Source organism: Pinus tabuliformis, chromosome 5_2, assembly GCF_031772625.1.
Source record: "Pinus tabuliformis cultivar Carrire ecotype Pingquan chromosome 5_2, CPIR1, whole genome shotgun sequence".
In the NCBI taxonomy this organism is placed as follows: domain Eukaryota; kingdom Viridiplantae; phylum Streptophyta; class Pinopsida; order Pinales; family Pinaceae; genus Pinus; species Pinus tabuliformis.
In genome coordinates this window covers 151,065,137-151,092,028 of record NC_142306.1, presented here as the reverse complement: position 1 = coordinate 151,092,028, position 26,892 = coordinate 151,065,137, and the positions used below count along the sequence as shown (strand labels likewise).

Genomic DNA, 26,892 nt, shown 5'->3' with positions numbered 1-26,892 from the left:
CCAAAAATTGAAGGATTGAGCCTTTTGGCTCTGCGCAATCCCGACACTGGCAAAACAGCTCCCTCATTCAACTGCATCAGCCCTCCTGACCTCTGCGTGGCTCTGTGTGACCTTGTTTCTGCCCTCCTCAGCCTCTGCACTACCTCTCTCAGGCCTAGACTGATGACGCAATCCCTCTGCGTCACTCCTTCCTCTGTCGCTTTCTGCAAGGATCATCTTTGTCACTTGAGACAGCTGAATTTGCAGCGAATGCTCTACTAAGTTGATGCCTTCAGTTTTCTTGTGATCTGCAACCACGCTCTGATACCATGTTGGAATTTCTAAGTCTAACCGTTAGAAATTATTTTTGTACTATCTGGTTTATTTCACCAAGCACACAAGTGACACCGTTATTTTTGAACAAATGTCCCCGGAAAAACCCAATGCGGGAAAACCGGTGCAGCGATTCTGAGGGTTATATTATTATGCAGTCTATCTGAGTACAGCTGGGTGCCTAACCGGCTCACCCAACAGAGAAAAATCCATGGCAACAATACCTCTATATCTGGAAACAGGTATTCAAAAAACCTATCCCACGAAACACTCTTCGGCACAACTAAAGCTCAACACTGGCCCTTCTAGCCTCTGCTTCAGCGTCTTGCTGACCTGCATCAACCCTAGGACCCTTTGCGTCAGCCCTCTAATGCACTACGCAACCTCTGGGACCCTCTGCGTCACTCCAACAACCTCTGCGTGGATGACGCAGTCCCTCTGGCCTCTACTTTGTCTCTATTGGGCTCTGCGTAGCTTGGACTAGCTGCTACTCTCGCTCTCTCTACTTCTGCGCTGGTCTCTCAGTATTGTCTTTGCCTCTTTGCCTCGTACTCATTGCCCCTCGCTGATGATCACTGTTTCAATTTTTTTTAGCAACCCCGCTCTAGCAAAATGAATGATTGATCACTCTGGTGTGTTCTCCAACTGACCCCCAAGCCTCCTCTTATACTTTTCTCGTTAGTCCTTCAACGGTCGAGATTAAATCTCTAATCAACGGCTAAGATTAGATTTGGCTTGATCCATGACTTTTGGAACCTTCTAACCCAGTTTTATATTAATACCCATTAATATTTTATTTTTCCTAAGTTTAGACTTAGGAACTCCATTAAAAATATTAATTATTTTAATCTCTCCCAAACCAGGTACAATCTGTCCAAACCATTTCTAGGTCTTGGATATCTCATGTGCTTTAGCCTCTCCACCAATTTTCATGGCTAGAGCACATCCAATGCTACCCCAAATCAACATCTACATGGTTGTCTAGCGATATTGTTGTAGGAAGAATTCAAAATAAATCAAGTGATATGTAGATTTCATAAACCTAAACATTTCATCCATTAAAGACAATTATCAAGCAATCCAGGGCATGTGAAGTTCGAAAGTGGGTTAAAGAAATAACTATGGAAGGTAATCAAAAAATCTCTTCCTTCTCTGAAATCAAACAAGAGGCCTTTTCTTTTTTTAGCAATCTATATTCAGAAGTCAAGTTTAATGATCCTGGAGAAGTCAATTCCTTTATCTCTTATCGTCCTTCTGTTGTTTCCCCTTCTGAGAGTCTCCGGCTCTTGAAGCCTATTGAGGAAGATGAAGTTCTTGGTGCCATTTGGTCTTTAAATCCTAACAAAGCTCCTAGCCCTGACGGTTTTCCTATCAACTTTTATTGTTTATGTTGGAATTTCATCAAAAAGGATTTCCTTCGCATGGTCAATTCACCCAAAGATAAAGGGAAGTTGGGTGGGAACACCAATTCGTCCTTTTTAGCCCTTATCCCTAAAGAGTCTAAGCCCTCCTCCTTTGGCTGAATCAGGCCCATTTCCCTTTGTAATGCTTCCTACAAAAGTGTGACCAAAGTCCTTGCAAACACAATAAAATTGTTATTCCTTCTATCATCTCTGAAAATCAGGGAGGTTTCCTGAAACACATGCAAATTATGGATAACATAATTATCGTCCACGAAGAGATCCACTCGAGTAAACAATCTGGAGAGCCGAGTATGGTAATCAAGCTCGATATGGAAAATGCCTTTGATTGGGTTCGCCATTCCTTCTTGTTCGACATTATGGAGAAATATGGTTTTGACAAGGAATTCATCAATTGGGTGAAATCTTGCATTGGAAAACCTTGCATAGCCCCTCTTGTCAATGGGTGACCATGTAAATTCTTTTCAACATCTCAAGGGTTGAGGCAGGGATGTCCTCTCTCCCCTTTCTTGTATATCATGGTTGCAAATAGTCTCAACAGAAATCTTGAAGTCACCCAAACTGAAGGGAAAACCAAAGGACTCAGTATACCCCGAAACACAAAGGACATCAATCATTCTCAGTTCGTAGATGACACCCTATTAATGGGAGGAGCCTCAAAACAAATAGCCATAAGGTTCAAAAGAATCCTAGATCATTATCTGGACTTATCGACGAGTCTTATAAACAAGGGTAAAAGTCAATTGTATGGATGGAATTGTTCCCCTTTATCCTTGAAAGAAATAGCAAAAGTCAAGTTCTCTCTGGTTGAAGAATGGATCTTTTTCAAATATCTAGGGATTCCAAGTTCGCTAGGTCAATCCATTCTGTAGTGTTGGGAAGAAGTCATTAACAAATTCAAAAAGAAAATCATTGGATGGGGTGCTCATTGGTTAACTCCAGCCAAAAGAGTCATTCTTGTTAAATCATTTTTGTCTTCCCTTCCTCTGTGTCTTTGCTTCGGCGTGCCTGCTCCTAAGGCGGTTATAATGCAAATGAGTTTGCTTATTAGAAGATTTTTATGGCAAGGGAGGGGAATAACAAAAAGAACTTCCCCCTTGTTAAGTGGAACATCGTTCGATTACCCAAAGCTAATGGAGGTTTGGCCATCAGGGACCCGCTCTATATGAACTTGGCGCTTGGGGCTAAAATAATATGGAGACTTATCTCAGACTCCATGGAATGGTGGAAAGTTGTCCCTATCAGAAAATACTTCAAAAAGAAGAGGCTAATGAGGGTAGAAGATATCAAATGGGAGGGCTCAACATCCAAAATCAGTACTTTGTGCAAGAAGTTGTACAATCATAATTAAGAACCTTAGCTGATGCACAAGGAATGGGGCGCACATCAACATTTGTAAGGACAACTTATCTCCTCAGAGGACTCTTGGTAGGCTGGACTCTCCCAGGGATCTAGCTCAATGAATGCAGGACAATGGTTTTCAAAAACTGAACAACATTTTGAAATGGGATGAGCATGTTTGCTGGCTGGGATGGCGCAGACCAGATCTCCCTCCTCATCTCGAAGGTCAATGGAAAAAGCTAATTCTCTTGCTAAAAGGTATGGCCCCCATCTCAATTGATAAAATGGATCATCGTATTTGGAATTCCAATACCCAAAAGGTGTATATAGTCAAGTCGAGATATGCTCTTTTAGCAAAGAGCCTTCCTCATCCCCCTAGCAATAAAGTGGGGTCCAAAATATCCAGCCCTGACAGCATCCCAAAAGTCAATACCTTTTGCTAGTCTCTAGTTCATGGAAAGATTCTTACCTTTGAAAACCTCAAAAAGAGAAATATAGTTGGCCCATTAAGATGTGTTCTATGTTGCAACGATGAAGAAACCATTCCCCATTTGTTTTGGTATTTCTCCCTTGCAAAGAAGACTTGGCAACTTGCCTTTGGCCCTATTATAAACTCTGTCTCTATTCCTTGTCCTTGGGAGGATACGTTGGTGAACTAGAGGGCAAGATATCCCTGGTCTCGAAAATCCTCCTCAATGCAAATAACATGTTGGATGAACGTACCAAAATTTCTTTGTTGGTCGATTCAGATTGCCTGAAACAAACTCATTTTTAGGAATGAATCTCCTACGCCCCTACAAGTGGCGAGCAGAGTAAAGGCAATGCTCTCTGAGGCCATCTCTACTCGTGGTTTCAAACGTAGCGACTTGAACGCAAAGGAGCGGGAGTGGATCAAAGAAAATATTGTTTATCAGCCTCCTACAAAGCAGATCTTTCGTCCCCATCCTTGCAAGACACCTTGCATCCATCTAAATCAAGAGGACTTCAAGAAATGGAGGAAGAACAACACCAACTTCCAAATGTTTTTTAATGGTGCATCCAAAGGAAACCCTGGGGACACTGGAGGGTGTGGGGTCATTATAGGCCCCAATGGACAAATGGTGTTGCAGTATGTTTGGGGATTTGGTAAAGCCACAAACAATCATGTCGAGTTTCCTACCCTCTAGAAAGGATTGGAGCTCACCTCAAACCAAGGAATCGAGTAGATTACTGTCTTTGGGGACTTTCTATTGGTTATAAGGAAATTCACTAAAGCAAAGAGATCTGTAAACCCCTCGTCTTCCCCTTTGATTCTCAGGATACAGGTCTCATTGAGAAAATTTGACAAAGTTAATTCTTACCACATATGTAGAAATTTGAACTCAAGTGCTAATGAATTGGCAAAAAGAGGGTCCACTTTGACTCAAGGGATCTTTGGAATTAATGCAAAATCTTTCTTATTTCCAATTCCATAAATGAATCATAATCATTGTTCTCTAAGGGTTTAGGGGAGGCAATCTTTGGTCGCCACTTCCCAAACTTTACATATTAATGAATCGTAAGGTGGCTCCTGTTGGCATGGTCAATCCCATCCCTTCAATCGACCTAAGTCCAAGTGGCATTCTTTTGTGAACGAGTGGATCTTGATGCTCACTCTTAGTTTTCATTTCATAATTATCTCTCTGGATCTAAATTAATGCTTCCTCGTCTGGTTGCGGTGAATCCTTCATTTCAGGGCAAGGTGGTTTCAATTTTAATGTCCGACGTGATCATAAGGTCATTTCTCCTCTATCCTGGTGTGATTTTCATAGTGATGGGAGATCTTTGGGCTCTGTCGAGCTCGTGTTTCAATTGCATGTTGAATTATATTGGCTCCATGGAAATCGTTGGTATTTCTATCTGTATTCTCAAGCATGTGCAGAAGGGGTCAGGAAATCAAGAGTTACAAGAGGCGGTGTTCTGGTTCTCTCTGCCCTCAGCGCTTCCTGGGCTGGCTGGCATTTTATATCTCTCTCCACCACGGGTATCATGGCCGGGATGGATAAAGAAGAGGGTCTCCACGAGACCATCAAGGCCTCGGAGCTGATAGATAAGATGTTAGACTCCACGCATGCCTTGGTCTCTACCATTAATAAATTGGAGAACTTAATAGAGCATAAACGGTGCTCTTTCCAATCCTTTGCAAAGGACAAAATTCTGGAGCATCAAACAACCATGGAGTCCTTGTTGGCTAAGCTAAGCTCTGAGGTTAGGAAGCTCACTGAGAGGGTGGTGATTCTGGAGATATCCAATGTGCGAAGGGATGTTGAGGAGGGTGGCATTGTTGATGCTCGTGCTAGGTGCAGAAGGACTCATCGAACTCCAACATGGAAGATATTGAACGTGGCTCACGGTGATGGTTTTTTCTGGTCTTGAAAACAGTTCTCTTGAAATGGGTTCCAAAACCTCTAGTTATTGTGAAAATCTCTGAATCTAACAAACCAGAAATCCTACTGCAGTAAACTGATTTGCATTACCTACTTGTGATCTTCATTCTAACAAGTTATTTTCAGAATTATTCAGAAAATATTAATGCAAATACACTGCAGCCTACACCAATATACAGATCAAGTACTAAAAAATAAATGAGACAACCACACAAAGGACACGCTTATTTTTGGACTAAACGTCCCTAGAAAAACCCAATGCGGGAAAATCGATGCAACAGATATGAGGGTTTTATTATTAAGCAGATTTTGAATACAACTAGGGTGCCAAATTCAGTTCACCCAACAGAGAATAAACCCGACAGAAGTACCTCTATCCGGAGACAGATATTTTGGCGAACCCAACAACTGGATGAACAAACCCCACAAGTGACTGTGTTGTCCCCATTGTTGTGCAGCAATGGTTTCTCCCATCTCTGCGCTGGAACTGTGTCACCTTCTCTAGGAGTTGCGTCACCCTCCCTGTGAACCTTCCCGGCTCAGAAATCGATCTGCTAAACTGATGCCTGATCCACCTCATAGAAACCCCAGCGCTGCCTCTAAGTGACAGCGTCAGCGCTCCAGCCTCTGTGTCACCCTCTCTGGAGCTGCGTTGTCTCTCCCTAGTGCTGCACTACCTCTCTGCTATGTATTCTCGGCCTTGGATGGAAGTCCCTTTGCCGAACTGCCCCTCTCTGCACTAGGAGCTCACTCCGAAATTCTCAGCAAACCACGCCCCAGAATTTCAATCTAGCTCAATTGTTGCTCTCACTATGTGTATTCTCCAACTAACCCCAAGCATTCCTTTATACTTTTCTTGTTGAGAAATCAATGACCGTGATCTAATCTCTAATCAACGGCTAAGATTAAATTAGACTTGATCCTCGTCTCTTAGAAGCTTCTCACCCATATTTTCATTAATACCCATTAATATTTTAATTTTCCTAAGTTTAGACTTGGGAACCCCATTAAAAATATTAATTATTTTAATAAAATACAATCCGGGTGGAATTTCTCCAAACGATTTCTGGGTCTTGGAGATCTCATATGTTCTAGCACCTCCACAAAATTTCGGAGCTAGAGCACATCCGATGCTACCCAAAAATCAACAGTTATGATAGCATGCAAGTTCTTCTTTCTGTTAGGCACTTTTGTTAGAATATATGGGGAACATATTTCTTGTTTAAGGAGCATGGAGTGTAATGGTGACAGTAAACCTATGTTGCAAGAAATGCTAGTCATAAGGGCGTTTCTGGGCTGAAACGAAACGAAAACGTGGAAACACATTTGGTACAGCCTGGAAATGCATTTCAGGCCGTACTGCCACATTTCATGCGGGTAAACGTGGCCCAGTATAGCCTGAAACGCATTTCCAAGTCGTACAACCACGGTTCAGCGATAAAGTGACTTTTTCAGTTTTTTTTTAGATTTTTCGTTTCTATTTTTTTTATTTTCGCTCCTCGCCAATTCAGGGGTGATAGAAGGAGCTATTGAAGATTGGAAACAATTTTTTTTGAGTGGGGCAGTTCATGGTAAAAGTGGCATTCTCCTTTATCTTTCATTTTCATCCTTTTACTTAATTTTTTAACATTACCATGAAATGGCTCGGGATGTTTGAGAGTGGTTTCGCCCTCATTGGATTTCATATGGAGAAAGTAGAATTTTAGATCTCACTCAAAATCCAACAGACTTATCTTTTTTTCAGGATTTCAGGATTGGGGGGATTGCAATGTTTCCATTGGATTTTGTCATGTACTAGGGTATGTAACTTGTATTTAATCAAGAGAACCAAGCCCTCTATGCAAAGGAGACTCCCAATAATCAAGATCACCTAGGGTACTAGGGTATGGAACTTGTATTTAATCAAGAGCACTAAGGTCGTTCGACTATGCAAGAGAAGACTCCCAATCAAGCACAAGACAAGAAATTAGAAATTTCTTGTGGCTGATTTTGGATATTGCTATTTTCATTATGTGATCATTCATGAGTAAATGTGATGTAAATTTGGAGACTTATAGTTTATGCATTGACATTGGACAATTTAATCATAATGTAATAAATTAGAATGTATCATGTATGCTTTATGATTGCACATATTTCTTCAATAAATATATGGTGTTTCCCCGTTTCCAAAATTTGGGGGGGTTCACGTTTCGTACCCATACCCGTTTCGGAAACTCGTACTCGTATCCCCATATCGTGCAACTTAGCAGTAAACAATTTGCTTACTCATTCAAAGATCTCCCTTTTGTGGATGACTTGAGATGTAAGAGTTTTGATGTAAGCGTACTGGTCCTAAAACCAGAGTTTTATTAATATAAAATTTCTAACCATTCCATTTAACAAAAAAGACAACTATCCACTCCCCAACATGGAGTTATTACTACAAAGAATAACAAAATCCAAGATGATGCCTTTTTTGGATGGCCTTTTAGGGTACAACCAAGTGTTGGTGAAAGCAGATGATCGACATAAGATGGCATTCACAACATCTTGGGGTACATATGAGTATCAGAGGATGTCTTTCGGATAAATCAATGTAGGTGCAACCTTTCAGAGAGCAATGGGCTATGCATTTAGAGACCTCATTGGAAACATTATAGGGATTTATCAAGATGATTTTATAGTGTATTCAAAAGCAAGAGATTATCATGTTTTTCACCTCAGATAGATTTTTGAAAGGTGCCAAATATCTCTCAACCCAAACATGACCATCCTTGGTGCCACAGAAAGCTAGCTTCTTGCGCATATGTTTTAAAAGGAGTAAGAGTGGATCCAGAAAGAATTAAGGGAATCAAAGAAATCATTCAACCTAGATATTAGAAAGCTCTCCAATCCTTCTTCAGCAAGATTAACTTCATTAGATGATTCATCCCAAACTTTGCCAAGACCACCAAGCCATTGAATAAGTTGTTGAAGTAAGATGTCAGCGACAAGTGGGATGAAAGCAACAGAGCAGCATTCGAGGACATAGACTATTGTAAAATCTCCAGTTTTGGTGATCCCTGATTATTCTCGACATTTTATCATATTTTCTTTTACTTCTAATGATACCGTTGCAAATATAATTCTTCAAAGAATGAACAAGGTGATGAGCAATCAATTGCTTTTATGAGCAAGATGTTTAGAGATGTAGAGCTCAAGTATGTAATTATGGAAAAACAAGCATATGGAATGGTCAAGTCACTCAAACATTTCAAAACATACACTGGCTACAATAGAGTAACTTGTTATGTTCCACATCCCGCAATGAAAGATATTTTATCTCAACAAGATTTCCTAGGAACCAGAGGAAAATGGGTAGCAAATATAATAGATATGATGCCAAGATAAAACCCATCAAACTCATCAAAGGCAAAGGTTTAGCTCGTCTAATGGCAATAGGAAATAAAGAAGCTCTTGGTTTAAAGGAAGAATCATGCACTTTAGTCTATGCGGTCAATGATGAATTAGAAAGGCAGGATTGGTACAAAGACATCATCTACTATTTGAAGAACTTCTCAGCTCCATGAAACCTCCCATATCATAAGAAGAGGGCGCTAAGACTAAAAGCATCTATGTTTGGTTGCTTGCTTGTGTGGAAGCCTTTCTTTGGAAGAGGAGCACTTGCAGTTCCTGAGGGGCTTGAACACTAGATGGCACGGGCACACTTGTACCCAATACATGGAGGCTTGTACTTGAGTTGAGGACGCTTGGTGTGAGAAAGTGAGTGAGTGTGGTGGATCTAGAGGAGTACATTACTATGGAGATGTGTTGGAGCCTTGGATCCCTTGGAAGAGGAACACTGGACCTTGCTCGACGGGTGCTCATGTCTTGGAGACTTCCTTGTTGATGACATCACCTTTGTGCTTGACATGTGTCCTATTAACATGGAGTGTTTCACATATCTAGACATACTCGTCAAAGATAGTTTGCTTGTAAGGGTGTAGGTCCATTTTATATGGTTGGCCTCCCTTCTCATATAAATATAGGAAGGAGAGAGTCCTTTCATCATTCAGTCATTCATCATCTTGACTTAGATATGTGAAGAGTGGAGCACACCCCTCTATCCTTGTACTTCTTTAGTGTTGTCTTTGTCTTGGAGTGCTATGATACTTGGGGAATTTAAGTGAAATTCTAGGATTAGGTTTTGATCCTAATGAGACAAATAAGACCAGGGTTTAGTAAAACCCTAAGGGGGGGAGAAACATTGTTGAGGAGGAGAAGAGATGTCTTGCATTGTGGGAAACAAGTGTTGAAGCCAAGGGCGACTTGCTTGTGTTGATTCTTGCTTGATGGAGATCTTTGGTGGTGTCTATGGTTTTCCTTAGCTATTGTTTTGGAAAGTTTGAAGAATTGTAGCAATTTGTGATAAGCTAGGAGTATATGCATGTTCTCCATTTCCATTATATATGTGTGTGTGTGTATAAAGTTTCAGTGGTCCAAAACTTACGTAATTGCAGATTTTATTTTCAGTCTGCAACCCTGCACTGTCTTCTTCACATGGTAATTTCCAGCACTAGTTGTTCATGTTGATTTGACATAATTAAGGGATGAAAGTATTAAGTGATTTAATATATATTTCCTGAATATAATAGAGATTTACTGCTACAAATCTGTAGTAAGTAAAGTGATTTCAGATCTGATTTGTACTTGGAAATGTGTGCCCCAAGGACTGGAACTTGATATCCTTTTTCTTGGGCTCCCTTGTGTGTTTGGTCGAAGTGAGATGGTCCACTGTTTGCTGTTGTAAATTAGTAGTTTAGATCATCCCTAGGGCTGAAGTTCATGGGGGGCTAGATGGGGGCAACCTTTAGTAAGAGAGGTGAACTTTCAGTTTTGCATTCAATTGTCCTAGGACAGAAATTTCTACACTTCATACAGTGGGGCAGCCTAGGATGAAGAACTTGTGTTTAAAAACTTACCTCATTTGAGTACTACTAGAGATCTCTAGTTCAAGTAAAAAAATTGGGTACTAAAGCTTGGGATAGTTTATTTTCATTTGGGGCAACATGGAATTACCTGAAATTTGCCGGCAGGTTGAACCCACTTGTAGTAGGTTTCTACAATGAGAATATGGCATTGAACAGATTCTTCCAGAGGCTGCTGGAACAAACTGAAGCTTTTGGGCACTATAACTTGATTGTCCTTTCTTCATTACATTTATGACAAAAAAAGGGGTCTCAAATTTTGTTATGAGCCTGACTGAACTAACAGATCAACCAATTACAGCAAGGAATGCAGCAACAGTGGTTAGGTATTCTGAAATACAGCACATTAAACTTCAGAATAATAGATTGAACAGCAGATATAAATATTAGCCTGAAAAAAAATAAGTACTGATTTTCAAACACACTATAAAAATAAAAACAAATAAAAAATAAAAAAATAAAAAATCTATGTGAAGGAATGGATGCCAACTTAAGCCTAGAATATCAAGTACATGTAAGAAAACCACCAAACTCCACACTTTTCCTATGAAGGTTAAGGGGCTATTTAAAGTTCACTGTAAATAGTCTGGTAGTTGTTCTGGCCCAAACAACTATCAGACTATCATGGTGGGTCATACGTTCTCCAGGCTTTATGCTAGTATTACACCAGTGGCTTTTTGAGGAGCTGGAAAGTTTTTTCTCTCATTGTTTTTCATTTTTCCTTTGTAACTTGCCATGGAGTCTACACATGGTGTTCTTTAGTTAATATATCCAAGCTTTCAAAAGCAAACAATAGACAAAAATATAGATCATAAATGCATATCCAAGGATGAAGACAGAAGTTAAACGCACCAGCAAATGTTGTCAAAACCACCTCATATTGCTGCCCAACCTTCACTTCTGTCAAACTCACAGGTTCTGATTCTATATAATCAGCAGTAGCTACACTTTCACCTGATTTCCAGTCTCCCAGACGCAGATGAAGAGGAATAAATTCAAAATATCCAATATTGGGAACCACTGTGAAAATTGTATTTTCTGGTGAGGATGTGGGATCTATATTGGCACCAATCCAACCTTCAGTAGCCCCATACTCTGAAGCCAACAATGGCAAATTGCCTGCATAATGTCTCAGTTTCCTCAGATAAGGCTCCATGGCCCCTGTCATGATAGAAATGATGTACTTAGCATTGGGCCAAATTTTTGGGATAACTCCATGCCAATTCCCAATGTTCTTACACTTCTCGTATATTGCGTCTGCCAAATCTGGATCAGGCTTAAGCAGATTGGAAACGGCTGCCCTCATAGGGGTCACTGTGATTTTCTCATTGAGTCTTCCTTCCCTAATATCATCACAAAGCTGTTGCCAGACTTGCTCAAAGGTCCGAAAAGCTTCTACAATACCGTATGAAAAAGTTGATGACATATATTGTACCTCATTTGAATAGAGAAGCCCACATAAAAGATGGCAGTACATGGATTGCCGAGAATCAGACCCAAATATAACCTCATCTGGGCTGCATCCCAAGATCTGGATGTTCTTCTTATATAATTTAAAAGATTCACTATGATATATATTTGAGGTTGCTGTAGAAGCTAGTAAGCCCCCCTTGGTGTAAGATTGGTTGCTACCATAGACAAACTCAAGGACTCTTCCCCCAGGCTTGATTGGAAATAACCTGCAGATTGATACACGAAATATTAGCAATTGGAATTATAGCTACAGTAAAAATATTTGGCTGTAATGATTATTTTAGAATTTTCCAAACACTGGTTGCTTTTCAGAATTGACAGAGAAATTACAGGAAAGTCTACCAAATAACGTTGAGCATTGTAAAACATGCAAGCATTTGACCAGTGAGATTCCAGTAAACTATAGCTGAACCTAATGAAAGCCCGCGAAAACATAATGCAGTGAAATGAAATATTTCCCCAGTAAGATTACATACAAGAAATCAAGAAGAAGTCTTTTGATACATAAAGAGGCTTAACAGTGAAGTGTGCTCCTCAGAACACTGAAGATATGGCCAAATACTAGAATTAAGTTTTAACCATTGTATTAAACATTATACACTCAAATTAAATTTTAAAGCAGCTGGCAGTCAAAAGACATGCAGAAATCTAACAGCTAAATGCTTTTATCCTGTCACAAGGTACTATCAAAATTTAATGTTCTTATTCTCAACGATACTTTTTTTGAAGGATGGTTCATGGGCACTGGGTGGCCGCTACATCCACGGGAAAAATCCAGGCAGATCAACTCGAATGGATGTACCCGTTGGCCAAACAAGCAGGGCCTAACCCCAAGGGTGTCAAGGAGATTTGACCCCGTGACCTCCCAACTGGCGAGATACTTAGCAACGGGAACTCGACCAAATGAGCTAACCCTTGGGGCTTTATTCTCAATGATACTATTATAAAAATATGTATATAATACTTTTGAAAAGACTATAACTTACAAATAGTGTTATAAGAAACAATTAATATAGATAGGAAGCATATGACAAAAGCATGTAACTTTTGTAATGCTACGACTATATATTTAGTGCAGAGTCCAGTTCTCAGGTTCTGACAACTTTGTTCAAATTTTGGGATTCTCCTTGAGATTTGACTGTGATGTTACAGTTTGTCCTCTTTATTAAAAATGGTTTTGTATGAACTGCTATTGACCAACTTTCCCTCTTTGTCTTTGTGGAGAATAAATTTGTTGTCATTTGCCAGATTGTATCTGAGTACCTCAATTCAACAGCTAGCACCAAAATAACACATGATATTTACCACTTCCAGCTGCCCATTAATCAATTAGGCTATTATATTAAAAAAAGGAATCCTAGAATTGATCATCTTGATAGCATCAGAACGCAATGATCTAAGTTTGTTAAGGGAGGGCCATTAATATTGCAGCAAAATGTACATAGTGTGAGAATCAACCCAGAAATATTATCAAATTGGATTGCTAGCGAGGGGTTATAACTAAATAGCTTACAGTGACTGTACATCAAAAGCCTAACTAAATCTCATTGACCATTGACCCCTCCCATGTTGATGTTCCCAACATGGGTTGACTCAACACATGTCAATGTCAACATCATTTGTTGATCTTGATGTTGATGTCACCATCTCGTCAACACGTAAACTTGGGGATTTACCATTGCTGTATGCATTTAGCTCCAACAATCCCCCACTTGGCAATTCACTAAGTTCACCAATAAGGAAGTCAGCAATACAAAATTCATTCACTGACTTCCATATGCACCCCTCCTGCACTCCCATTTTCTACCAAATCCAATTCAACTTGTTGACCACCATGCCCTACTGTGGGTTTTTTAGACAGCATGCACATTCATATTTAACAATAACACAATATTATATTATTGAAGCAAAGAATACAAGGCTAGCCCAAGGTAGGATTCCCTGCCTACACACAAAGTCGCGCACCTCATTCTCTCACTCACATCATCTCTCCTATACATTATTAATAGCACCAAAAGCCCATTGTGGTGATTTAGCTACCTTAAACTAACCTTGATATTTACACAATGGTCATATGTCATGTCACAAGTATTAGCGTAAGGTCCATGTAGTACAAAAGTACAATTAATATTAAGTTGGACCTCATTGTTTACTCCTCCAACATTCCTCCTCAAACAAGAGATTCAAAAAACTGTTAAAGCTTTCTACTTCTTCAATATATTGTCCACTGCAAAAGATCGATGCTTATCATCTTCACCCTCAAACAAGAGCTATAAAACTTGACCCATGATCCAAAGCTGAGTGCCTCTCGTTTTTAACAATTCTCAACAAATTTTGTGACAACAACAAGAGGATTTTTAGGTTTATCCCCTACAAAAAGTTCTTTTTTTAAATTACTGTGAACCATACATCAGAGAACTAATCTGAAGACTGCATGATGGTTCGCTCTCATCCACCAAGATATCCAGGACCATTCCAGGTAACCAACTGCCTATTGCTTCTTTAAAAGAAGAGAAACCAAGATACATTGCATATCTTCTATTCTGCCAATTTCCCTAGCACCCACACTCGAGAAGCCTATTATGGTTGTCCAATTCTTGATAGTTAAAATATTTATTCTTGTCCTATGCCCATAATTGGATCAGAATGTAATGGGTCAATGGGTTAATATTAGACTCAACTTCCACTTTGGCCATCCATAACATGCTGAAACCACCATACAACCTCTCTGAATCCTTTGCTCATAAGAAGCAACATCAACTCTAATCTTTCTTGGGAGGAAAATGGAGTGACCTCATGAAGGAGAGAAGCTCTGAAAGCATGAGAACAACTGCCATGGAGATTGCACTGGTGATGTTCAGCATTCCAATGCTGATACCAATCATGTTGGTGCTGATGGTATACCACATATTGATGGAGCTCACCCACGATGGAGAACATTGCCGATGAAGGATCTGTTGGAGTCAGTGTTACTTGGGAGAGGGAGCAAAAACAAGAGCGGGAGCGACATTTTCAGAAGCTCCCGATTTGGGAGCGAATCCCGGAGCGTTTTTTATATAATATATATATATTTTTATATCTTTTATATTTTGATACATATATGTCAACAAAAACATGTAGAATAATGAATTAGATATAAAAAACATAAAAAAACATAGATTGAACCATATAACAACAATCATCTAGAAGTTATAATCTTCATCAACCACGTCCACAAGTTAGTAACATACAACATATTGAGTCTCATGATTCATCAATTTTAAAGTTTCAAGCTTTCAAAATTCAATATATAACATTTATCATCATTGATCACCAAAGTTGTACTTGTAAGCTAAGTGTAACCATTACAACAAATAATATATAACATGAAATGAAATGTTATAAAATGAAATGAAATGAAACAACTTTCAACTTTCATGAAGCATCATATTCATAATTCATTACTAATTAGTTATAACTTATAATTGCCAACTTCAAACTTAAATTGTCATATATTGTTTAAAAAAATATCATAATAAATATGAAAGAGTCAATAGTTATAAAAGCTACTAGAAACTGGAAAAGAGAAGTAAATCTATTAGCTATTTCTTATACTTGGGCTTCTTGCCACCACGAGAAATGTCTAATTTTTTAGTCTTGTTGGAAAATCAGGACCTTTGTCATTAATATCAGTTATCACCCTCTAAGCATTAATATCCAGAGGTATCTTTGTCATTACCTCTGTATCTGTATAGGGATCTTTGTCATTAATATCACCCTCTAAGCATTAACATAAGATAGAAAAGCATAGCATGTCAAGTCAAGATTTTGTTTGAGTGATGCGTACATTTTTAGGAGGGTCATGGTAGAGGAGTTCGACAACCAATGTCACTAACATCAAGGTACATAGAGGGATTGGTGCTCTTGATTAAATACAAGTTCCATACCCTAATACATGACAAAATTCAATAGAAACATTGCAATCCCCCAATCCTGAAATCCTGAAAAACTGATAAGTCTGCTGGATTTTAAATGAAATCTAAAATTCTACTTTCTCCATATGAAATCCAATGAGGCCAGAACCACTCTCAAACATCCTAAGTCATTTCATGGTAATGTTAAAAATTTAAGTAAAACGATGAAAATGAAACATGAAACATCCTTTTACTTTAAGAATTTAAAGTAAAAGGATGAAACATCCTTTTACTTTAAGAATTTAACATTACCATGAATAGCATATCAATACTAGGGCCTAGACTTGATCATTAAACTGCCCCACTCAAAAATTATTTGTTTCTTTCAAAAAAAATTGCATTTCGAACATTACTACAAAAAAAAATTGCAAAAAAGGCAAAACGCTCCCGAAAAGGTAGGGAGCGAAATTTTCTTTAGGGAGCGCGCTTCCGAAATCGCTCCCTTTTCGGGAGCGATTTCGGGAACGCGCTCCCGACCCACTCCCGCCCGGAGCGCATATTGGGAGCGAGATGGGGGGGGGGCACGCTCCCCCGCAACACTGGTTGGAGTAGATAGCATTTGTAGAAATCTAAGAGACCCCTCCCTAAGATAACCCTGAGTGGAAGATCCTTGGTATGAGAGAGGCCAAAATATAATTAGCCTTTCTATGAGTGAAAGGCATACAACATGAGCAACAAATTGAGGCACTATAGCCCTATTCATGAATTTGTTCCACTGGAAGAGACAAATCTGGAAACCAACTCAAGCTCAATGCTTTTCTATAATTTAAGAACGACACTAAACACAAGATGATTAAGCACCTATACTTAGAACCCAAAAAAACTCCTAACTTAAGGAAATGCCTTACTCAAACTAGAAAAGCACCTCTAAACTTAGAAAAACCTTCTAAAGATGGTGAATGCATGTTTGAGGCATGTGTGTTCCCTACCCACAAGTCTACCTAACAGTTGTGCTTTCATACTCAGAATGGGGCTGTTGTACAGATCTTCCTCTCATTCTTAGAACAGGGGTATTGTATGCATCTACAAGTGTGCCTACCTGTTGCAAGAAAACCAACTTGGAGCAATAAAAACAAAACTGACTTTCGTTCTTTGCAAGGAAGGTTCCACCAAAAATGTTACTCCATCTTCATCTCAAAGACTTCTTCAAAGACTGCATGACTAAAAGCAATCATTGATTCCATAGTGGGTTTTGTAGCTGCCTCCAGACATCAAACTCTTATGTCATGGCATCCAACCATACCTACTCTTCAAATACATCCTTACAACTGGAAGGTTCTATCATATGAGCAAAAGTCATTAATGAAACAAGTCCAAAACTTCATAGGATGATTTCTCACTCAATATGCAACTTTAGGTGCTCCCACTTGTTCCTATACCTCTTGCAACATCTAAGCAAGCCATCTTGGCGTCTTCATTGAACTGCATGGTATTGAAGCATATGTTCCAACACCAAAAGCTTGTTGGTCTAAATCTGATTCGTCTTCTAATCAACCTTTGGGACAACATACTTACCTCCCTTCTCAACCTTTGTTGGCAGCCTCTAACATTTAGAGAACTATCCATCCTCATCAAATTTAACATCATGATATCCCCTTGCCTTCCAATATGCTAGAATATAGATCCAATAAGCCTTGGAGGTCTCACTATAACTAACAAATATACCCTTGATGCTCAACTGTTCAAACTTACTCCTCTTCTCGTCAAGCACATGAATATAAACAACGCAACTAAAAACATGAAAGTGCAATCCCTAAGGTTTCTCATCAGTAAAGACTTCCATTCGAGTCTTGCCCTTCAATATGTTTTAAGGACATATATTTAGAATGTAGACAATTGTATTGCATGCCTCTACCCCTATGTTGCAAGAAACGTAGGGCAAGAGGGCGTTTTCGTACGGAAACGAGTACGAAACGCTGAAACGCGTATGGTACGGCCCTGAAACGCGTTTCAGGCCGTACTGCCATGTTTCACCAAATTCAAGCGTGGCTAGTATAGCCTGAAACGCGTTTCAGGGCCGTACGACTCACGTTTCAACTTTTTACTTGTGTTTTTTTTTTAAATTTGTTTTGTAATTTATTTTTAGGTTATCCTAGTGACTTCTAGTTGCTTCTAGATGCCTGTCTAAAGTTATAAAAGTGAACTTTTGCCCTAGTGTTGATATGCAGTTCATGGTAATGTTAAATTCTTAAAGTAAAAGTGATATTCTCCTTTATTTTTCATTTTCATCCTTTTACTTAAATTTTTAACATTACCACGAAATGACTCAGGATGTTTGAGAGTGGTTTCGCCGTCATTGGATTTCATATGGAGAAAGTAGAATTTTAGATCTCACTCAAAATCCAGCAGACTTATCTGTTTTTCAGGATTTCAGGATTGGGGGGATTGCAATGTTTCCATTGGATTTTATCATGTACTAGGGTATGGAACTTGTATTTAATCAAGAGAACCAAGCCCTCTATGCAGGGGAGACTCCCAATAATGAAGAGCATGTAGGTTACTAGGGTATGAAACTTGTATTTAATCAAGAGCACTAAGGTCATTTGACTATGTAGGAGGAGACTTCCAATCAAGCACGAGACAAGAAATTAGAAATTTCTCGTGGCTGATTTTGGATATTTCTATTTTCATTATGTGATCATTCATGAGTAAATGTGATGTAAATTTAGAGACTTCAATTTATGCATTGACAATTGACAATTTTATCATAATGTAATAAATTAGAATGTATCATATATGCTTTATGATTGCACATATTTCTTAAATGTCCTAATATATATATATATATATATATCGCGTTTCCCTGTTTCCAAAATTTGGGGAGGTCGCGTTTCGTATCGCTTCCCGTTTCGGAAACTCGTACCCGTTTCCCCGTTTCGTGCAACCTAGCTCTACCCAAAGACACATGGGCAAATCCATGTCATGAATCATATCTTTGGTTGTCCCTACAATGGATTAGTTCTTCCTCTCTGTAACCCCATTCTTTTGCTGGTTGTAAGGTACTATCAGCTCCCTCTTGATCCATGCTTCCTTGCAAAAGGTATCAAAGTCCTTGGAGGTGCACTCTCCTCAATTGTCGAAGTTTAGCACCTTTACCTTGCAACTTATCCGATTCTCAACCAAGGATTTGAATTTTGTGAACTTGTTGTATACTTCATACTTAATCTTCATAAAATAAATCCAAGTCTTCCTAGAGAAATCATCAATAAAAGTGACATAGTACAAACTACCCATCAATGAAATTGAAGACACCATTCCACACACATTTGAATGAATCGAATCAAGAATCTAACTTGATCTATTGTCACTATTTGGAAAAGAAGTTTTGGCATTCTTATGAAGTGCACAATACTTGCACACTCATATATGGCAATTCCTACATCATGTCCTTCAAGAGTAGCAATGCTCGATAATACTAGTGATCCAATCACATGTGCCAAAACTCACACAAATTGTTATTGCCATGCACTAAAGCATTGTAATATTCGTAATGGAAATATTAAGTGAATAATAGGAACATGTACTATAACAACAACTAGGAAATTCAACACATACACAGGAAATCAAACGCAAGAGGAAATGCACCAAAACTTTGAGCCATTTTATTTATTTCTGAGCAAAATGGAGTACAAATGAGTATGGAAAGAGGAACCTGAGCTTGCTACATCAAGCTAGGCAAACCACAGGTTGGAATTATGATGCCCAAGTGCTGGAATGACTCCACCAAAAACCTCTGCACTGAATCAGAAAATTATTACCACTGTTGTTGTAGGTGCACTGAGATATCGGCCCTCAAATCTACTCCGAAAATTCTACAAAGTTAAATGTAGTCTCTCCACACCAACTCCAACCAAACCCAAAAATATCTCATAGACCCAAGTGATGGAAATGGTCCCAAAGTGAATTGCGCCCTCCTCTAGTGATTTCTACTACTGGCTACTGAAGGTAACACTGATTTTGGCTAGATATATTGCTAGAAAATTCTACAAAATTAACCCCAGGTTCTTCTCACCAAACCCACAAAAACCCAAAAAGGGTTTTGGTTGAATCCAACATGCCCTGGTGACCCCCAAGAAGTGTGTGTGGCTCCAACTGGTTGGAAAAACGCCCTGTAGGAAGATTCCTATTGTAGGAAGCCAAATCAATTTATGGGAAAATCTCCTCAAACCCCTACAAATCATCCTCCAAACTTCCTTATTTCTCCTTAGCCTGAACACCCCAAATCTCCTTGTCAAAATGCCTGCGTAGTAGCTATCCAGAAACCCTTGCGTAGGCCCTGAAATAGATAAATTCGGCCCTCCAAAATGTAGCACTCTCAGCCCTGCAAATCACTAACGAAAAACTCGCCCCCCCCCCCCCCCACGGATAAATCTCTGCAAATTCTCCAGCCAAAACTCCATTGTTTTCTAGCTTCTCTCAGCCCCTTCGAATTTCCTTCTGCGCTCTAAGAGAAGCATGCTTCATCTAGAAATAGTCTTCATTGTAGCTCCTAGAGAAGCCCTGAGATGGACTCCTTCTTGACACTCGAAGTTCACCAAAGGTAGAGGTAGAATTCCAGCTCGGAAATTCCTTGTGTTGAACCACACGGTTCTCTTAGCTAAGTAGCTCAAGAGAACTAATGTTGAAATTGTAAAATGACTAAAGATGCCAAAAATGAGGCCCTCAAGCTTTATTTATAATTTTCTGGCCTCTTCTCCCCTTGTGGTCCCCACCCTCTCTCTCTCTCCCAATTTGCACTTCCTTTTCTTTTCTCTCTCCTCCAAGAGTGCGAGTTCCCTCCTTCGGTCGAATTTCTCTTTCTTGGGGCCCCCACATTCCACTAAAGCTGCAATTTTCCCTTTTTCTCCTAAGTCCCAAAACCAGAATGTTCCCTCTTTCCAAAATTGCCTCTATTGCGGAAAATAAAAATTGGGGCCATGACAAGCATCATACATCCTTGGATCTGAGAGTAACATGTAAAGGCCACCTTTACGCACTCCTTTGCACAAAATGAATAGGTCACAATTACATTTTCTCATGATCACTTTAAGGCATGAGAAAGAGACAAAGCCCACTCTAGTAATTGGATAAGTGGCATCATGGCCCAACTCCACTCGTGTACCATCATATCATTCTTGAAGCTTGCATAAGGACTTCTTGTCAACATCATGTTTCTGGATGCTCTACTATACCATCTTAAACCAAAAATAGTGTTAGTGGAAAGGCATGACACCAAGGAGATAGTTGTCTCAAATATAGATGTTGATTCATCTAACTCCAACAAAAGCTTCTACACTACCTACAAACTACTTTTGCTGCTACTTGTCTTTCTTCCTCACAAGACATAGAGATGTGTGGTGGCCCATCTTGTGGCACTTGAAGCATTTCACATGGATCAAGTCTGTTTCCCCTTGATTTGAAGACTATAATTCTTCTTCCTTACCCTTCTGACCCCTCCTAGGTCCTCCTTTATTACCTTCTCTTCTCACAATCCAAATGAGGGCTAGGAACTAGATATCCTCCATTTTTGTTGAAACTATCTATAACTCCCCATTTTTTGCCTCATCCCAGTAGTAGCAAGTTGATTTCTCAACTCAATGATCTTCATTAAGTAGCTATCTATCGTGTTTATGTGACTAATGTGCATGTTAGTAAGCTTGTTCTTCAAAACCATATTGTAGGAAATATTAGTTACCCACCAAAAGTGGGTACCCTTAGGAGAGCATTCTTTTATTCACCTTCTTCCAACTGACAGCCAGTAGCCCCTGATAGCCACCAAGTAGCTGATGTGATGTGCCACTTTATCTTTGCCACCTGCATCAGTTGTATGTTTCCTCGTCCATTTGTCAAGAGCACATGTTAGAAGGTGGGCAATCTAACTCAAAAGGTGTGTTTTTCATTGTGCAATTAGGTGCTTATGGTTGTTTTTCATTTGAGCAAGTGGCATGGACTATTGGGTGACTTGGAAGAAGGAAAGGCTTTGACCACGGTTTTTTCCTTCACCTTAAATGGGGAGTTAATCTTCAATCCTAGTCCCATGGGATCTCCCCTATTAGCCTATGGATTTAGGAAGGGCACTACTTGGGAAACCCTGATTTTGGTAGTGTGGTCCCGTTTTCCCGTTCCATATTTCTCACTTCTCTTCGAACATTACAATCCCCATTCCACCATTTCCCTTCCCTAGGTCCGCAGGGTTTGGCACACCCCCTCCCTTTGTCCACATATCTGGGTCAGGCCTGGAAATGTTGCCCCGGAGGTTGATACAGCTAAAAGAAATTTAAAAGCATATCATGGCCACAAGCAAGAAACAAAAGAAAAATAAAATCATAAAATACAAAAGATGGTCAGGACATTAATAATAGCATATGGGAAAAAGCCAAGCGTGAGCTCTACCCCTTATCATTATGCCCACCATCCTGGTTCCTAGGGCCACTGATTACCCCATCACATCATTGAAGAAGCCTGTGCGTGTTCCAACCCCTGGTGGGCAATGAAATGCCCCACCTTAAGGGTGTAATAACTATTATACATCATTCACAACAAGCTCTTATTTCCTAGAGCCTCGAGCAGTAATACAAAGAAAAAAATCAAGAAAAAGCAAAAGGAAAATAAAGAAGGGTGGAAAATGAAAGGTTGGGGTAACTCATGCAACCACAATTGATCCCTCCTCACATCTGTATACCCAATATGTGGACTTCCTCATTATTGCAACCCCTTGGCCCATGGGATTTGGCTCTATGACCCCCCTCATCCCCATTAATTCCATCATTATTCATATGCCACCTATTGATTAAAGGATGTACCAGGGACATGTCCTTCCCCTTCGGAGCTAGGAACACCTAATAGGATCACCTATTAGGTACTCCTAGCTAGGGAGGTAATACTATTACGCGATCAAAGCCCCAAATTTGGAAGAGAAGCCTCGTATGAAGCCTCAATTTTCCCTTTATTAACAAGCTTGGTTCACTTAGATGCACCAATGATTGATTGTACCTAATGGTGAAGATACAACATTGGACACTATGTGTGATTGGCAAATGATTTCCATCATGGGTTGGGTAACTTAACTAGGGCCAAGTCCACTAGAGGAGCATTATGACACCCTACAAGTGAAGCATTGAGAGCCATGGGATTCCTACTACTTGCAAAGCATCACTTCATTCCATGGGCACCTTCAATACTGCAACACTCTGTGTTTTTCCCCACATTATTCATGAGATGATGCACTTGGACCAGTGTGCCCCCAGCTGGCTTAGCAATGTATACACAGTTTGGCAACTGGTCTGAGGTCTAGATGAGGTTTGTCTCACCCTTTGAGAAATGGGAGGGCGAGCACCATCCTTTGAGCCCTCAACATTGGAGCAGAATCGGGCTATTCCATCACCAAGAGACCCATGAGACCCATTTTGTGTACCAAACACAAAATTGGGGTCCACATGATGATTTGCTTAGAGATCTAGGGGCCAGCCCCTAGAGGATGATTTTTGGAGCCCTCTTCACTCAATTTGGCAATGGAGGAGCTCAACACATGCCTCCAAGAGTCCCACCATGCATGACGTCAACATTTCAACCCTCTTGTGGGTGATTCTTATGTTTTTACAATAGCTATGAGGTTGGATTTTAACCTCAACTAGTTTTGACCATCATTTTACAATTAAGAGGGGCTATTAGGCTAAATTAGAGTTCATTAAACATGTATAAATAAGAGAGAGATCATTTGATCCTCTCATCATCATCTCTTAGACAATTCAACCTCAATAGAGAAACTTGCACTTGTTCCTTCTTAGCTAATGGAGATCTTTGGATGCATTTTGATGTATGGAAGATTTCTTGGATTATCTTTGGAGCTATTTTCTTTGAATTATGGATGGCTATACCACATGTTATCTTGTAAGCACTCTTTGTTGATGAAGTTTATCTTAAAATTGTCTAATGTATGGAATTGCTACTTCTAGATTATGCTAATTTGTGCCCTAGTTATTGAAAATTAATTTTTAAAGGCTATCTAGTTGAGAATTGCATATATTATTCATTATATAACATGCAATGAATGTTTCTAGTGGAGGAAAGCTTCAGTCTCTCCATCAAAATCCATTTTCTTTAGAAGTGTGTAAAGGCTACATATTGATAACTAGGGCATCAAATTTTAGCCTCGTAAGAAACAATTGAGCTTATCTTAAGCCTCCTAGACTCCATATGCCCAAAGAAAAAGGAACTAATCCAAGTCCTTGATGCTCAACCTTACTTCTTATCTATAAATTCCCTCTCTAAAATTTCAGTCCACTTAAGGTAAGACATCCAATTAGGGCTTTAGAGTGAATTCCCTTGGGAAAGTTTTTACGAGAACTTGAGAGCCTAAACATCAAGCTTAGGGTCTATTACCGCTCAATTTAGAAGGGGTCCTAGGAAGGGTTCCTATAGAGAAACTACTAGGTCAAGTGGCAACAATGGAGCAATAGCCCACTGTCACCTCAATTAAAGCACCCTTCTTCTCTTTATGGACTTTCACCGATGGGAGGAGTCCCAGTATCAAAGAAATCACTAAGAATGGTATTCAATGAATGGAAGTAGTGATTTCAATCGCCTATTCAAAGGAGAGGCTCTACTTGCTTAGGAAGCAAGATGAATCCTATACCCATGAATCCTAGGAGAATAGGGTTCTCTAAGCAATCCTTGTGGAATTGGAGTGATAAGGTTGCGAAACCACAAAGAAACCCTAGTGGACCAAAACGAGGTCAAGAGTTTGTAGTGAAACCTCAGATGAAAGTTCTTGACCAAATGAGGGAGAAAGAGAGGATCAAAGAGATCAAATTTAACTTGAATTTTCAATGCAATGATCCTTGAGGAAGCCGCAAACAAAAGGAAACCTAGGGAGAAATGATCTTTGAGCTAGGACTTGGAAAAATTAGGGCTTAGAAAAGGAGGAGGGAGGTGAAAAATATTTCCGTTTTGGTGATCACCAAGGACTAGACCAGTGCCTAGCCTATTGGGAGAATGGAGTCAATGAGATTTCAATGTTTAGAATTTCTTTTACCCAATCAAGGAGTTCCCCAACAACTTCGCATAGCCCTAAAGGCAGCAATTAGATTACTAGGAAAATTTACACTTCTTTGATGCTGCAATTGATGACTTATTAAGGCAATTATGATCATATACCCCTAGGACATTCATTCACTATACCAAACATGAAACATATGAAAAACCCTCACAAAAGCAAGATTCAACAAATTTGCATTTCCATTAGGGAAACAACTCCAGCTTCATGAGCGAAAATTTTCATACATTATACATGTGACATAAATAAAGAAATAGATCATGAATAAAGCACTTACAAGTATAGCGAAATCATCCAATCATCAAGAGAGACAAAAATCGAAGCTCCAAGACCAAGACGAGAATTTTGCTATAGCATCAATGATATCCAATTCGTCCTCCAATAGCTATAGCGAAATTTCGAGAAGAAATAATGATCTAAATCCAAGTGATGATCAAATGAAATGATCATCACATCAATATATAAGATCCTCCAATAGCTATAGCGAAATTCCCAGAAGAAACAATGATCCAAATCCAAGTGATGATCAAATGAAATGATCATTACATCAATATATATGATCCTCTAAGGGTTCGATTTGCCTAATTAGGCCTAATGATGCCCTAACTAATAAATTAATGTGCAAAAGTAACATTACTTGGTGACAAGCCCACCATGATAGCTCCATAATACAAAAATAAGCCTCTCGAGGGAGAAATGATAGATACAATAGGTTGAAGGACCATTGAAGAAGCCTAGTGGAATCCAAGATGTGCCAAAACGAATGAACGGGCTCCAAACATAGTGATAAATGGGGTGGCCCCTTGATATCCAAGCAAATAACCTGCGGTGCCTCCAAGTGGCTATGGGGCACAATACATCCTCCTAGGTCTCCAAATGGATCAAACAATCATGTATCCCATTTGTAAGGGCTAGAAGAATGATGCAAACCCTCATTTTGTCTCCCATGGTGAAACAAATCCTCATATGGGCCCTAGATCAACTACCAAGTGAGTGGTGCAAGAGTGTAGTCGGCTAAGCAAGGTGGTCCAGGTGCATCATCATCGTCAAATAAATGGAACACGAGCAAGCAATGAGTGGAACTGAAGGATCCCATGATGTGGCAATGTGCTCTTTGCTATGGTGGAGGCTCATGGCTCTCAAAACTCACCCTACAAATACCAATATGACCCTTTTGACGACTTGGACCCCGTATAGGGAGACCAAACCCAAGATGAAGACTCGCCTGTAATCTTGTATAAGATCCAATGCATCCCCTCACCTTTCAATACAACCAAACATTAGTGCAATTGAGTAAATGAGCTTACAAATCATGGAACCAAGTGGACACCTCATAGAGGTATGCCCTTCCATAATGGGCTTTTGAATGTGCAAGTGTCTCCAAGTTCAAAAAGAAGGTTAACCAAGGACCCTATTAGGTGGCTTCAGTCTCTAAGAGGAGTGACATGTCCATGGTACATCCATCAAAAGGTAGGTGGCATGTGATATAATGATGAAACAGAGTGGGGCATCAGGGGAAGGCTCCAAGCCACATGCCACAATACAAGGGTAGCTATAATGAGGGAAGCCCACTCTTGGGTGTATGAATGTAGGAGGGAGAAATCGTGGTACATGAGTTATGTCGGCGTTTGTTTTTCCACCCTTCTTCATATGCCTTTTTCCTTTTATTGATTTTTCTTTTTAAAATTGCTCAGGACTCCAGGGGATGAGAGCATGATGTGTAAGATATAGCAGTAAATGCCCCCTTTAGATGGGGCATCTCATTGCCCACTAGGGATTGGAACAATCATGGGTTCCTCAATGATAAAGGGGGCCAGTATAAGGGGCCCTGGGAACCAAGGTGATGGCCATAATGATGGGGGTAGAGCTCATGCTTAGCTTTTGCCCATGTGCTAAATTTGTATGTCCCGGCCATCTTTTGCATTTTATGGTACATTTCCTATTGAGAGTGGCCAAATTATGCTTTTTATTTTCCTTTTAACTGCATCAACCTTCGGGGCATCA

At 39.7% G+C, this 26,892-nt stretch overlaps 1 protein-coding gene across 1 annotated transcript in view; it reads right to left on the bottom strand.

Annotated features, from left to right (window-relative positions):
• The window catches only part of JAR1 (Auxin-responsive GH3 family protein), a 161,312-nt gene that overhangs the window by 34,773 nt on the left and 99,647 nt on the right, over positions 1–26,892 (bottom strand). The window contains exon 3 of the mRNA XM_089436066.1: positions 11,281–12,107. Coding sequence (XP_089292192.1) covers positions 11,281–12,107 — 827 coding nt within the window. The remainder of the gene's footprint in view (positions 1–11,280; positions 12,108–26,892) is intronic.